Source organism: Liolophura sinensis, chromosome 8 (genome assembly GCF_032854445.1).
Source record: "Liolophura sinensis isolate JHLJ2023 chromosome 8, CUHK_Ljap_v2, whole genome shotgun sequence".
In the NCBI taxonomy this organism is placed as follows: Eukaryota; Metazoa; Mollusca; class Polyplacophora; order Chitonida; family Chitonidae; genus Liolophura; species Liolophura sinensis.
The window spans coordinates 3,202,870-3,218,926 of NC_088302.1; the positions used below are offsets into that span (position 1 = coordinate 3,202,870).

The 16,057-nt window shown below is 39.1% G+C and overlaps 2 protein-coding genes across 3 annotated transcripts in view; one reads left to right on the forward strand and one right to left on the reverse strand.

The window, feature by feature from the left end:
* Positions 1 to 7,205: 7,205 nt before the first annotated feature.
* LOC135473066 (G2/mitotic-specific cyclin-B-like) lies at positions 7,206 to 12,619 on the reverse strand. The gene is made up of 8 exons (XM_064752863.1): positions 12,497 to 12,619; positions 11,218 to 11,490; positions 10,655 to 10,894; positions 9,660 to 9,818; positions 9,163 to 9,399; positions 8,791 to 8,931; positions 8,298 to 8,402; positions 7,206 to 7,816 (listed from the first exon to the last, which is right to left on the reverse strand). The coding sequence occupies exons 1-8, from the start codon at positions 12,521 to 12,523 to the stop codon at positions 7,718 to 7,720; spliced, it is 1,281 nt and encodes a 426-aa protein (XP_064608933.1). The 5' UTR covers positions 12,524 to 12,619; the 3' UTR covers positions 7,206 to 7,717.
* Positions 12,620 to 12,969: 350 nt separating this feature from the next.
* LOC135472357 (focadhesin-like) overlaps positions 12,970 to 16,057 on the forward strand; it is a 164,586-nt gene continuing 161,498 nt past the window's right edge. Inside the window, exon 1 of one of the 2 annotated variants that reach the window (XM_064751828.1) lies at positions 12,970 to 12,981. The gene's annotated coding sequence lies outside the window, so the exon portion shown is untranslated. Of the gene's footprint in view, positions 12,982 to 13,089; positions 13,225 to 16,057 lie in introns of those variants that run through there. The other variant, XM_064751829.1, reaches the window with a different exon arrangement.

Genomic DNA, 16,057 nt, shown 5'->3' on the forward strand with positions numbered 1-16,057 from the left:
AAGCTTATTCTAGAGTAGAAATATGAAGTGCTAGATGCTTTTAAAATGACAAAAAATTGAAGCGTTGATAGCCAGTTGATGTGCAGTGACACGAAAGGTCAAACACGAGTGCACATGCGTTGCGCGTGAACGATGGATTCACATGTAAAATATCGATGTCGTGGCAGTTGTTAGGAAGGCACAAAAGGGTGATATCATGGAATTACCACTGGTATACACAACGGATTGAGGCAGAAATATTCCCGAAGACCGCGAAGCCGTCGACGAATGCAATTCACCTGACTTTTGTTCAAGACACCTACGTTTTGGCTCGTATTTTCGTTCCACCGAATTGCTCTGAGAGAGGTTCTGTTCCCGCACAGATATTTTACTATGAACGTCTTCTCGACTGTGAACCAGACCTTAGCCAATATTAAACGTTCACAGCCTATTTCTTGGCTAGATATTTGACTTTTTTAAATAAATCTGTACATAGTGTACATGACTGAACTGATAATACTTCTGCTATAGGGTTTAACGGTACGAGGCTTTACAACATGTCACAAATGGCGCATATAACTATTTATTTGTAACTTACAAATAAAGGCTGTAAATTAACAATTAAATAAAATAATGTATTCCCTGCTGCACTCTAAAAATAATGTTAATCTTAACAGAGAATCTGAATCATATTTAACATACAGTCCTGTTAATGTTATATTTATTTATTTATTTGATTTGATTTGGTGTTTAAGTCGTATTCAAGAATATTTCACTTATACGTCTGTGGCCTACATTATGGTGGAAGGTCACCGAGCAGAGCACGGGGGAGACTCGTGACCATCCGCAGGTTTCTGCGTACCTTTCAACTTACGACCGGAGATAAAGCCAGCATGAGCTGGACTTTAACTCGCAGCGACCTCATTGGTGAGAGATCTCTTGATCACTGCGCCGCGCTGGCGTGCAAAACCCTGTTAATGTAATAAATACTTACGTCACATTAATACAAAGTGATTATGTGTGCTATATTTAACAGAGTAATCTGTTGCAATAACACAATTATTTATTTGTTTGTGGACTTTAACATTATGCGTGCATGTTGGCAGAGCACGGAGGGAAACTCACGACCATCCGCAGGTTGCCGGGAGGCCTTCCCAGACAATAATCTGCTGCAATAACAGAATGCATTCCATCATCACCCAGGCAAAGAATGTTAAATTTAAGAAAATTTCTTGAGTAATTTTACAGGGACATTTGTCAGCTGGACAGCCATCTTTGTAGTAACAATTCATAATTTTATTAACACAGTGTAGGTTCTTTCCAACAACCACGTATTCGCAGCTTAGCGGATATACCATCTCACGTGCCAACCCATGTAGTGTCAGCACAACAGATATGCCATCTCACGTGCCAACCCATATAGAGTCAGCACAGGAGATATTCCAACATGCCAGCCCATGTACAATCAGCTCAGGAGATATGCCATCCCACGAACCAAGCCATTACAGTAGTTCAGGAGATATTCCATCCCACGTGCCATCCCATTTACAGTACCTCAGGAGATATTCCATCCCACGTGCCATCCCATGTACAGGCAACACAAACCACACAACCAACAGGACACAGAGGCCTTGTACGACCAGATGTAAAAAGCGGAAAAGGAAATTAAGACGTTCACATTGAGTGAAACTCTTAAGCATTACTCTCATTACCATGCTTTGTTCAAAACTGTATCTCGTGGCCTAGTAAGAATTCCAGTTTAAACGCTGATTTATTACCACAGTTACCAAACATGTCATAATGCAGTTCATATGGTGGTGGAGGTTTGGGTGTGTTTCCACTCGTCGTCCGAAATTAAGGTCTAGTATTTGTTGTCATTACTTTTGGTGCATTTTGGAACAAGCGGCCCGTTTTCAGGATCTGCTTGCTGAGCGTATATAGAGCCACTCGAGTCTGAACGGATTTGACGGGCGGAAGCTTACCGTTTTTTACCTTCGCCGTTTTCGGACTTGCGAATGGCAGTCTTTTTATACCTCTGAGAGATCAAATATTTCTAGAGTTACGTTTGAAAAAAGATAACGTCTTCTTGATATTTGTTTTCCAATATTGGCGCAGTTGTCGTTTATAATCGGGCACTTTCGCTCCAATCTTCTTTTTTTGGAGATAAATTTCAATACGTCAGGGTATTTTTACCAATTAACCTTCCCATTAGTAATTTGAATCGTAGTCCTGTATGTGCGCTCCGAAATAGTACAGACCAGTAATCTCTGCAACGTTGTTAGGATAATCCATATGGTGGAAGGAACGGTGATGTGATATGCGCGTGTTAACCGTGAGCAGCAGACACAGGGCGGAGGCAAGATTTGTGAGCATAGAAATGCCTTTGATAAAGATGTAACAGATTGCATAAGACTAAGTCAGCGTCCGAAAAATATGTTTATATTGTCAACGTCTATCACACAGGGCTTTGTGTGAATAAATGAATTGAAGACTAACCTCCGCCCTCCCCTTATCTTCTTTTAAATTTAAATTAAAACAACTAACAGGGTGGTGACTTGAACTGTTAAATTTTAGAAGGTTGTGTTTACTCAAGGTCTTACGACACTGCCTTCCATCAGTGAACACAAATCTCAGCAGGTTGTCGATCAGCCGCTAGACAGAGCTGTAACAACGCCGATGTCTCACTCCATTTATGTCGAATGAATTTTTCGTTCTCAAAACAACTTCTGACATGTTTTTTGTGACTGATGACATTTACATGTATTTTGCACTTGTTCTGCGTGTGACATTTGTTTGCGAAGCACAACAACTCAGGTAATCCTACGCGCCCTTTTTATTTCTGTACAGACTTTATCTAAACACCCAGTTGAGTTCAAGTAATATCTTAATATGCCATGTGAACAGGTTATACAAGTAGGCCTGCCCAACCAATTATATAAATTTGACTACGGTTACGTATTTTCAATCATTTTTCATACCCAGCCAACCTGCACTTTTGTCAGTTACATGAATACAGGAAAGTACATTTATTAAAAAAAAAAACATCATTAAGATAAGTATGTTGTTTTATCTCCTGCATGTTTCACTAGTAGTTAAGATTGATTAGGGGTTTAACACCATGCTGAAGAGATTTTACTTACATGACGGCGTGCAGGGTATTAGTGGTGGAAACCAGAGACTACCTATGGTAAATAACCGACCTTGTAGGGGGAGGATTTGTCCATGTATATGCATTAGTTAAATCAATGACGAAAAAGTTGTACGGCTTTGCCATGTAAAGAACAAAATTCCATAAGCGATGGACTGTAAAAGAAAAATATGGAAGACAAGAAAAAAAGCAGCAACCATTTTGCACAAAATCTAACACACGGATGGTGCAACCGAAGACCATACAAGGCAACAAAAGAAAGCAGATCCTGTTAATACCTTTGGCTCTCAGTTTACATCTACTACGCCGGGCGTTAACATGTAGACATATTTAGGCAAAATTGTTGAAGTTTTATTGTACAAATAGTTAGGTCACATGACTATGAAGAATGAAGCTTTGGGGCATATAGCATATTATGTTCAAAGGAAATAAAAAATGAAAACATTGATTTTTTTTTTTTTTTTTTTTAATAAAATAGTCTAAGCTCTGTCACAAACCCCAACGGGCGACTGTTTTAAGATTCACAGTACTGGTATTCCCTTGGCCAGACAAGATGGCTGGATGGTTTGGTGTCCATAAACCGTCAATGAACACGTGGAGCAAAATCATGTTTTGTAGCATCGGCATGGTGCTCCAGTCAAGCAGCTCTGTAAATACACGGACATTGAGATTGGCGCGCCAGGAGAAGATACTTTTCTTGGTGTATACCGGACATCGACGAAATCAACAAATCCATGCAAACAATAAGCTGATGATTAGGGTTGAAATAGCACACGGTTTAACCTGTCCGTTTCTGTTTTTTTCCACTGCCAAATGACGAACACCATTGCCCAGTTAAGAATCGGGACTAACCCAATCCATTTTCATTGGTATCGAGGTTTCGAATTAAACACACGCTTTTGTTCTTATAATGCGCAATGCGGCTGATTTGCTTGTGTATTTGAGCGTCGGGCACACAAGACGTTGAACCAGTTAGGAATCTTTCCCACCTTGTAAACTTATTACTCCTTCACTACAAGAGAACAAAGAACATTGAAATATTACGTCCATATGTGTGTGCCTTTTAATATGGGATATTTAATACGGAGTACTGTAAATCATTCTCAGCATCGATCGTACATGCGTAACTGCAGGGAACGCCATGTCTAAAGACACCAAAAATGACGCTGTAGTCATACAGACACTTGGCCTAACAGTTTATGCGATTTAAATCCATACTAGGAATGTCCATGAAACATGGCATGAGGGATTTTAGGTATCGGTATTGGCTTTAGTAAGAGCAACTTGGCAACCACTCTGCCTCATCAGTGTACGGCTGTGTTTCCGTATACAGAATCCAATGTGATGGTGTCTAAGAGAGTATGACGTCCTTTCCTATTTCTCTCGGAATGGCTAAAACCTCAAGAATTTACCGATTTTTAAATTTATCATTCGCTGGTGCAAAAAGACACATTGCCTATACCATTACTATGTGGATGGCATTCTATACACTGTAACTACAGAATAATAGCTTTAACGTACATGTACAAATGGCCTCAGGATTGTGAGTAAAACCAGAGCAGCGACGAGTGTGATAGTTGACAAATGATCACACATATTCGGCCGCTGGTGAAACCCGACCTCTTGTCAATTTAACTCAAAATCAATCGTGCCTTCACTTTTCCGCTGTAAGTTTGCTGTTGTCATGACAAATCAAACTTGTACCGATCTATCATTTAGAGCACAAAACTGTCTCCCTATTATATAGGGACTTCCAGTGGCAAGTTATATAGCAGAGTGTGTGGTATAGAGGCCAGATGATTCGCATCATACACTTGCCAACGGCTAGCTGGGGCTGTACGACCAACATGCAGGTATTCATACAGGTCATTTTCATCGAGTTACTTGCCCATGCATAAACAGTTTTCCTCACACAAAGCCTTTGGGAACGATAGTCGCATGGTAACAAATGATCTGTATGTTCAATTGTTCCATCCCCCAACAATCAGAATGTCATTATTAAGCATGTGGATGTTTAGATATATATAGATATAGATATAGATATAGAGAGAGATCAGTAGATATATAGATAGACATATGTAGCTAAAGATATCTATAGATATATCAATATATGAAGTTTCAGGGAAATTGTTTCAATACTTTAGCAGGAGTTACATGGAGAAAAACAAATCCGTACATAAAAACCCCATTATTGCACTAAGCAGGCCTATTTGAATGGGATAGATTGACAGAGGCATTACTTATGGATAACAACTCCTGGATTTATTGTGTTGGTGACGTTTCGATGTAGGGTCTTACATCGTTATCAAACCCTATGAACACACAGAGATACAAGACAACATATATACAGTAAGAGTGAGTGGTGTCAAAAACAGGCGACAATGTAACATAGATAATAGCTTCAGGGTTTAAGGCGGTCACTGTCTAATCTGATTAGGTCATTGCAGGCGCTCGGTAGGTAGTACCCGCTGTCTCGGTTAAGCGTGCGGAAGTTTAGATAATAGGGAAGACGTAGGCTAATTTCATGTAGATTTATACTTTATGAAGAGTTGCAGATACAAAATCTTAATGTATGGTAAGTTTTATCAAAATCAGCAGTAATTTGAGAGCAGCATGGACAAAATCGTGTCTACAGGCAAGCAGATGGACAAGATACTACCGTACCCCCCGCCCTAAACGAAGGGAGAATAGAAATGTTGCTTTTCGTGCTACCCTCGATGTGGCTTTGATTTATTCGATGGGCGTTTTACGCCGTACTTAAGAATGTTTCACTTATACGACGGCAGTCAGCATTATGGTGAGAAGAAACCACGCAGAGCTAACTTGTACTAACTCCTGGTCTGTTTTTCAGTAAGTCAGTTGGCAGTAGTCAGTTTGTGGTTTCCAGGTGCTACAACGAATTTTTCCAGTACCCGACATTTGTGTTAAAGGGAAATAATCGTGGCATTTCGTCATGCGTAACCCTGATCCGTACCAATTACCATTGTACACTCAGTTATTACAAAATATTACAAACTTGTGCCAACACATCTGTATGATCCGCATTCCAATAAAGATTTATCCCGCACCTTATAATGCGAAGAAGTCGTGGACAACGGGGATCGATTCCAATCCGTATGCCGACAACACACGAGCTCGCCATTGGTAGTACCTACTTGCAATGAATTCATCTGAATTTGGGTACGCCAAGTCCGACCGTGGGATGGCTCAGTTGGACAACGCATTTACCATCACAAATTTGGAGACGTAAAGGCTCAGTCGGACAGCGTATTTGCTATCACAAAGTGGGTTACTTGCTGCGGCCCAATGTTTTTTGAAGTTCGCTTTCTGGCTCCGTACAAGTGTGGACATATATTTAAAATAAATAAATATAAAATATTTTGGCTTTTTTTTTTTTTTTTAATATATTACAAAAGATTTTTGCCAAACTTCGATTGGTTCTCTACACACAAAAGAACACACGGATACAAACTCCCCCACTTGCGAGATATGCATACCATATTGAAAGACCAGTGATAAGGAAACGTGTAAAATGAGCGCGTAAGGACCGTCGACAGCTCGTCACCAAGGTACCATCTGCAAACTTTGGAAGATATGGTAAAGCGGATGGATGGGTGACAATCTTTCATGCACAAATGTCGATTTTTTGTAGTATTTTACAATTCAAAATATCTGCATCGTATGTACAACCGCTAACGTTCAAATTCAGTGATTAAGTGCGCAAAATTTATAAGGTAGGCCGCTTTATAACACTATACTGCACAGGTACGAATCTGATATTTACTTTGTTAGTATTACAAGTAAACAATTCGGTGCCGAATGTGGATTTTGCAAAATCTGACTGCCTTATTTACAGCCATTAAGTTTTCCAGAAGGCGGAAGAAGTTGTCCGAGCATCAATAGAATCTTACCAGGCTTCATCCAAAAATTCCTTACAATATCCTTTACGGAAATGCCATTTTTGCATTGCGTAAATGATTAAACAAAACACGGATTTTTTTTATTTATTTATTCTTATTACAATATTTAAATATCCAGTAAACTAGATACATAAAATTCTAAAAAAACTTATGTACATGCTTGCCTTAATGTAAAGCTGGAACATGATCCGATGGGTTTCGATGAATCTGACAAATTCACGTGAAACTTCGCATTAAAATCAAACTCGGTTGCTTTTGAAAATTCACTTCCTGATTCACATTTGGAATAAATTAAAAAGGGTTTTTAAGCCAAAAACTCAAAACTGAAACGTAACCAAAATCGGACACCATGATTTTGCCCCCCTTAATGGAGTTCCGACGAATCACATGATCTGATCACTATTAAAAACAAGGCAACGTCCACTGCCCCTTACTCTGGAAGACCTGCCAATCAGCCAGCCCAGTGACCCTATTGGCTGCCGTGGAGAAGAACTGGTCCAGTAATATATCAATGAGAACATCCGATTCACACATTTCTTGTACCTTCACAATCATCCTATAGTTTGGGGTCTGTCTTGCACACATAGATTTCACATCCACACAATTTGATCCTCTTGCACACGCGACAAATCACAGTAAGTAATTGACCTAGTGGTTGAGGTCCCTAGGATTATTCCTCTGCCGCCAATTCCTTCAACCAGTTAGACTGCAATTCTGCGATTGTGCTGATCTTCATGAATTTGGAACTTTGGTATTTTGTCTTGACCGCCTGTAATATAGAGCACGAATTCACAAAAATGTTTGAAGCAAGGACTACAAGGCCACTACAAAAGGTCAAGTTTGAAAGAAACGCCACAGAACCCAACAGTGTTTAATGGAAAATTCAAAGTATTTAACAACGAGACGAAGTCTGGGCAATTCAGAACTTTTGCAGCACTTGAAGTAGGACAATCCGTGACACATGTTAGGACTATTCTAGTAGGTATAAACGGATTTTAGCCTCAGAATGATTCTGAAAAGTCTGAAAATTGACAAATAGATTGGCTTGGTTAAAGTTTTTTGTATTTCTGGACTGATCTTGCTTTGCATAACCACACGCTTTTAGTATGTGCACTTTGACGATCATTCTGAAAGGGTTAATTATGAAGAGAAAAAATCCCAAATCACCGCAAAATGTAAGGACAAATAAAATGAAGCACAAAGTAGTTAACACGGGTGTGGCTCATTCAGAAAATCTCAGATCCACTTACCGACAATCTACTGCTTTCGGATTTGACCACTAAACCGGCTATTTTCTTCATGACTGGCAGCACTTCATCCTCCGTGTAACCACTGTAGTGTACCAGGGTGTCCGTCTAAGAAAGAAATTGGACCAGATAAATAGGATGGATGGAATACTGTAGGGTTAGGGTGGGCCGACGTGGAAACAATAGGGATATCTTAACTCTCAGCACTCTTGCTTCTTACATTTTTTTTTTTTTTAAGTGACCTGTTAACTACATTCACCTATCGACAGTTACTCTATACCCTAAAACCCCCATACCTTAAATAAACCTTCCATTCTCATCTTAAAAGGGAAAAGTTCATGGACTTAAGCTGGTATAAACTTACTATCCTCAGATGTAAAACTGTACTTCTCTAGATTCTTAGTTTGCAAATAATGACTGCTGTGCAGGTTCAGTACAACAATGCAGATTAAAAATCTATGCAGTGTTTTACAATGAAGTAGCAGTATTCTCCTACCCATTCTGATCCGTCGATGAGGCGTATGGACATACAGAGGGCGGCGGCAGCAATTTCGGAGGGGTGGTTAGAGACCATGTCATAGTCTATAATGGTCAGCTCCATCAGGTACTTGGCTAATGTGTGCTTCATAGCATCCACCTAGAGGATGTAATATCAGACATTTCAACACGCTTCTGTACTTAACCATTTCAAATGTTAATAAGCATTTATTTTTTAATTTTTTACTGGTTAAGCTTTTAAACCTTAGACATCAAATAGCACATATCAACCAGTTTAACTTATCTGGAATAGAGTTTGAAAACTTAAATTTCAAGATAAAAACCATCTAATTTTAGAGTGTTTATAATGTTCAATAAAAAGCCAATTTACCTGTCCTGCTTTGGAGTTCCTTCTGAGAAAATGCAGACACAAAGGTTTGCCAAAAGAAAAGTCTAATGTTTTCAGGATAAGTGCTTCCATAGAACGGATTTCAGCTTCCCTGTAGGCATTGTCTGTTATGTACACAAAGTCTGCTACTTGTGGGGCGAACATTTCCTCGTATTTGGAAGCTATCAACATGGCAGTCACACCAACTAATTGCAATCTCCGGCGGTTTACTGTATACACCTGAAATAAGGTACAAAGTTGCCTGCTGAAATCAGTGTAAGGGAATAGCCTGTAACAGAGATGTTGCCAATACATTCAGATGAATGCCCATATTCCCAATCACAGGATTTATAAAACAATTACCATAATAAGAGTATTACCCAAGGAAAACTTACCAAAACAGTTGAAATAAAAATTTGTTTCTCACAGTCAGCGGTTTTCTTCAGTACATACCGACAGTTATTTACCAGGCTAACTCCTGAAAACATTTTAGTTCTCACCTGTAAAAAACGGTCTATGATTGATACTGTTAGATACAAGGTCTCCTGGAGCAGATGAAATCTGTGGTGCACCTGACACAGCCAGTCTATTAAAATAGCCCGCATTTTACCAGAAATTTCACGCCCGTTCAAGTAGTCCTCTTTTACGCTGAATCTCCGCTAGAACAAAAAAAAAAAAAAAAAGGAATAAGTTGTAATTAGAATGCAGCCCAGATTTGGACAACACTACAGGAATCACAGTACACATGTCTTGTCAAATTTTGTCACATTTTCTACTTTGGCATAAAAGATTTGACAAAACCCAAATTGTTACAAGTCACTTCATGCATAGGACCCATTACCATGTACCTACTGTACACAGTTGGTGCCTTTCATAGTATAGCGTACTAACATTAGAATAAAGTGATGCAGCAGCTGTGTTTGTATTGGGCGAAATACCAGAAGTTTTTTTTTTTGCCTCGTCAGATACTAATCCTTGAGGGCAGGAGACACTAAGAACATTGCTTACACCTTTAGGTTAGAAAACTGTGCCTAGCCCTAGGATTTGTTAAAATTTCAATCATTAAATTTGGTATGTTCCTTTCTCTTGCTTTAGCTGACCCAGAATTTACATTGTGAAGCAATATATTGACCTTGCCATGGAAAGACCTTAATTCTTCTAAAATTTGAGACAGATAGTACAGCTGAAAGTAAAATATTACAGCCTTTTGGAAAAGTGAATTTATGATATGGTGTTCATACGATGGTCTAACCATGTGGGGGAAAAGAAATCCAATATTAATGCTGAAATTATATATACTGGCTAAAATAAGCAGGGTAGGTGTCCCAAAATTTAGAATAGGTAACAGTTTAAATTTTTAATGTGTTTTGAAATTTTGACTTAAGTCAGGGATTGCTTCGTGATCCCATGGGACTAGATTAAATACCTCCTGACCAGAAACAATGAAGTAATGATTAACAATAATCAGTCTCCATTAATCCTTCCAGCTACATACCTCTAAAGATCTCATGTAATCGTAAATCTCATTCACGTATTCACTAACAAGCTGGGGGTTATCTCTGTCATTGGCATCTATATCTTCTACATTGCGCAGATTTCTGGAGAAGGCTTCCGCTTTGTCTTCGCTTATATCCATAGGTGCTGGGATGACAGGTTCTGGCTCCACATCCTCCACTGTGATGGCACCCATCGTTCTGGAGAAGGCGGCAATCTGGTCGGGAAGTTCCTGTGCATCCTGTTACAATACCAGAACTCAGTATTTGCTCAATTTCCAACGGTTCCACTTTCTCAATTCATACACAAATCTGAACACTAGTTAAATTATTTGGGTTTACAGGTAGCAGTACAAAATGTACCGGTACTAAATACACTGTAAATTGGGTAGAATGTAGGTCTACTGAATTTCTACAACCTTCCAGGCACCAGTCAGAATTACCCTTCGATGCAGAGAAAGCAGTTTTTAAGTTCATTTGTTCAAACCCCAAAAATATTGCCCCTCATTCAGAAACTTTAACCAAATAATGTTTGGTTTACAAATACTGAAACTGAGGAACTTGCCTGTACTGGTAAGCTTTTTATGTCCTGGTCAGCTGCCTTTAGCAGAGATGTTGTGGCTTTGGACTTCCCAATAGGCCGATGTTTTGTGACAATGGTTCCATCTTTCTTCAGGATAGTCCTCTTCCCCTGTTCAGTGGTCTGGTTGTTGACTTTGTTGGCAATGTCTCCCAGGGCAGACCTGGTGAAAGCTGCCTTAGTCACCATACCCTTACCAACTGCTTCTGGGTTTTCACTGAGGACTGTTTTCTGGTTATTGCTTGTGTGAAGAGCAGCCTAGGGTGAAAAAAGTTAAATTGTCAGACTCGAAATAATAAACTACTCACTTGATATATCTGTGCCAAATCAATTATGTAAAAGTTATTGAAGACTGCTTTTAAATATGTATTATTTGCAAAGCACAGCATCTGCTGAGTCTTAAGTCTTTAATTTTTAATTAAGGGACATGTATTGACAAAGGAATTACATGTACTGTACAATAATGAATAACCAATGTATGGGAGTCACATCTGCCACATTTTGAAATTGCCTCTCTAAATTTTTTTTATTGGAAATGTGAAGAGGCAGTTAGACTAGGCTTGCCCTTTAGCTAGACAATGAGCCCCTTCTCAGATGCTCATTGTGAAAATCTGGTTTCTCACTGAATTGGACAGCAACTGAAAGTTTTAAATTCCCAAAAGGTATCAAAAATACACAAACCCAAACCAATGTATAGTTTAATTTGCCTACATCTCATTCAGATATTAAAGTTTTGAAAAATTTTGCTCATTACAAGATCCTCAACTACGCATAGAAAACCTTCAATGCACGCTCAAACCTCTACATTCTCACTTATATTCCAAGTCTCATATTTGGTACTTGCAGGTCTCCAGTTAAAATGTACTATAAATAGCCGTGGACTGGGTTGTTGTCAACTGGTATATATCTAGCGCCTATAGCCCTACATGCCCATACCTGCTTCACATGCCCGGCATGCATGTACTTCATTCATTGTTAACCTACACCGGCATCTTTACAGCCGCTCATTTGACCACCTCGTACACACGATCGATAACGATGTGTTTAGCCGCAATAAACCATACAGATAACTTCAATAGTAGGACATGAATTATATTTCTGTTTAGGACTTTCAATGAAAATTAGACCGATACCGGCAAAAGGTCAAAAGCGAAATCATTTCCTCGTTCGTGATCGCCAATGCATAACTGCAATGGGAGGTAAGACAAATAAAAAAAGAGTAAAACACTGCACAAGCCGAATAATGCAAAGAATCCACACTTACCGAATTGGATCTGGTTGCAAGTGCCATATTTGTGGTGCATTCAATTCAAATTCACTGGAATTCACGACAGTTTTTCTCATGTGTCAGTGGTTACGCTGGTACTGTTGTTCGTATATGATATGCTACAACACGCTCACCTCGCTTTGCTTTTCACAGGCCCTCGTCCTCGTTTTCGATTTGCCTTCGAATATTGCCGCTATTGTCTGATTGGCCAAACGGTGAGATAAACAACTCACTGATTGGGTGATTGGATCAGAGTTGTCATAACAAGCTGAAGGCTAAATACGCTATTTACAACTTTATTATTGTAAAATAATATCGTGATAAAAAGTTTTTAATATGTGTCTATTGGCAGGGATAATCACCAAAAAAGAAACGATAAGTATGTCTTTCACAACTGCATCCGGTGTCATGGCAGCCTCCAGACGCTGAACGGGCTCCGCCATTGCTGGATGATGGCGTCCTCCGCGTGAATCGTGGTAATGGTACGGCAGGATAGTGACTATATTAACTCCCGTTTTTAGCGGGAAAATAGGCCATGCCAGTGTTCGTATCATCTTTGTAGAAGCGCATTGCATAGTTCTAACCATTTACATTGAACATGCGTATACGTGGACGTTTCAAAAACCTAACAGAAACATTGTCAAACCGAAAATAAACTCGGTTTACAACAACAACACTACACGTTTGGATGCAAAGGACATTATTAAGTTCCATAAGCAGGAATGGTAACGGCAACAAAATACTGATGTTCGGAAAATATGTCTGAGATAGAAACAGCTTAAATGAGCACAATTTACACCCAATGCCTCTTTGCATTATCAGTATTTATACAATACGTGTTATTCTGTGAGACAGGTGGGAAATTGGAGGTCATGTGACCAGCATTTCGTGTCTAAAACAAAATGGCCGCCCAGTGTTAAAGAATTGAGGAAAAGGTCACTTGCCACTTCGCTAGCGACCATTAAGGCCTGGCTGTACAAAATAATGTCACGAAAGCTTTGCAGAAATACTCAGACTATCTGGAAAGCTGACAATTATACAAATCCAACAGATACAAGATCGTTGACAGCGATTTAACGTTAAAAATAGGCATTTTCCTCTGCATTAACGTTGGGAGGACCGTTTTCTTCACCCACGCCGTTCGTTACTGAGGAGATTTTGTGGTCTCTTGCTTGCTATCCGTCTTATAGAATATTCTATCTTAACCAAATGATATTCGTGGATTTCACCTCGGTCTCCGACCGGCTTCCATCAACCATAATGCTGGCCACTGATATAAAAGTGAAATATAGTACGACGTAAAACGTCAATCAAATAAATAAATTATTCGATCTTGTACTGAATTGATAAGAAACAATGCTCAACCCCATGCTCAAACATCATGATGTTAAAGAGACTGTACCAAGGAATAAATGATCCCAAATCGCAGCTGCAGCATTTTGAACTGACCTTTCTGTATTTTTCTTATTAAAGCCAATTGACTTTTGTGCTTTCCAAAAAATGCCACTTTGCAGTATCTTTCGATTTTCCATTCTTATGCAATAATTAATTTCCTTACTAGTTTCATTCTGAAATGAATGACAGAAGTTTATGTAAACAGAATGTTGGGTGGGACAACATTTTCGAGGCCTGTCACTTGTTAGGAAGTTGTGATGTTAGGATGTCAAAGAAAGATTGAACATAAGTAACCAATGTGTGTGTTATCTGGTTGCCTATGTGCAACAACATTGATGTAATGCACATGTTCTTGGGTGACGGATTTTAAAGCGGTGGTAACTCTGGTTAAAGAGTTTCCTAATTGTGAAACTGTGGCTAACTAGAATGTACATCTTCCTGATTAACACTTGGTTTTGCCTTAAAAATTAACACTGAATATCTGTCTAATAGATATAATGTTTAATTGATTCATGAAAAAGTCTGGTTGCTTTAGCTAGCATGACAACGTGAGTGTTATATACCACTGCACACATACACTTTACAGCGCATATGCTGCTCTTAAGTTAGCTTTACCTCACTGCCACAAGGAAAATTTGTACAGAAATCTTAAACAAATGCCAAGGTGTCTGGAGCCATGGTGATGAGGCAGGAAGTGATGTCAGAAAACACAAAACCTGTGTCTTAACCTTTGTTTCTAATAATACTTCATAAACATTCATTCACGTTGTCTAAAATCTGCACAACTTGGTTCCAAGCAACACCTGAAACAATTCTATTTCTGAAAGCTGAATGAATAATTCCGTGCAAAAACATGTGCAACACATGCTACCGAAGTGTGCATGTGTTGCTCTGGCTCCAAAGGTCAAGCTTGTCTAGTGGTGGCAGTGATATGCGCTGTAAGAAGTTTGAACTGGACAGACGTCAATTTCAAACTATATCTCCAGAATAAATAACCTTGAAACTAAGTGCTTATCTTCCAAAGTAAACTTGTATTCACAGACTCTCTTGCCAGTATAAAAATAACTGTTGACTGAAAAGCCTGAGAACATAGTGTGAACTTTTTGGTTATTCTACTCCGAGATATGCTCTGCCGATTAATAGTGTGGAGTTGACTCATGTATTCTGCTGTTGTTTTGTAGTCAATGGCCTGAAAAACTTTGTAATCTCAGGTGTCTACCAATGGCTTTTAGCAGCCTTCATATGTTACCCATAATCAGACAAACTGAATGTCAGCATGCCCTGTAATGATACATGTATTTCTTTTTCTCTGGTGGGATTTATTTAGATGGATGAGATTATGAAATATTGCATTTGATGGGCTAAAAGGTTTGCTTTCACGCTAGTCACATTAAAATATTAAATGAAAAAATGTTATTCAAAATACAATATATGAAAAAGAAGCTAAATCTCAAACATGAAATTTTCTTCAGGATGTCGGAGAGTGTAGTGATGGTACATGTGATTTTGGGCCGAAATGATGATTATTACATTTTTGTAGCATTTTGTCCTCATAATTCTCCTTAACAGGTGTTTTCTTGAGGACTTTTGCTAAGATGGTCAACATTGAGAGTGTATAGTAGTGCCACGGCATACAGGTGCTAAGGCTAATGGAGAGTTTTCTGATCTAGCTAAGGTACAGAGCACCTCTGTAACACTACTAGGGACATACCCACATAAGGCCCCACCCACTTTTGATGCCTCTGGAAGCTGTGAAAAGAAACCCACAGGATACTGAGTAGAAGTTAGTGTTGAAGATTGGTTGATGAAAGGGACAGTTATATCCTGGTGGGATAAGCTGAGTGGATTAGCTCTGGTGTTAATAGCAGTGCTAGTTGCTTGAAGCCATCGTGATGACAGGGGACCAGACTCTGTGTCTGTTAAGACGGCTTGAGTATCTCTGTTAATTCTAGTCCTTACACACTGACAACACTAAGTGCCCCTGGGATCCCTGATTAGTTATGTAACAGGTCTATTTCTGGCCAGTTTGCACAAGTAGTGTATATTTGCTCCATACACCTGGCTAACATAAGCATAATGTTCCCTTTCATTGCTAGCAAAGACATCATAAATTTCTTGTGCATTTTATTTGTTTATATCCAAGTCAACATAGCCTATGTAGTT

Coding starts and splice junctions, on each gene's coding strand:
- LOC135473066 (XM_064752863.1), bottom strand. CDS start 12,523: ATGGCACTTGCAACCAGATCCAATTCG. Junction 9,400..9,659: donor TCATAGACCGTTTTTTACAG/GTGAGAACTAAA, acceptor ACCTTATTTCAG/GTGTATACAGTAAACCGCCG. Junction 8,932..9,162: donor GGAACTCCAAAGCAGGACAG/GTAAATTGGCTT, acceptor TACATCCTCTAG/GTGGATGCTATGAAGCACAC.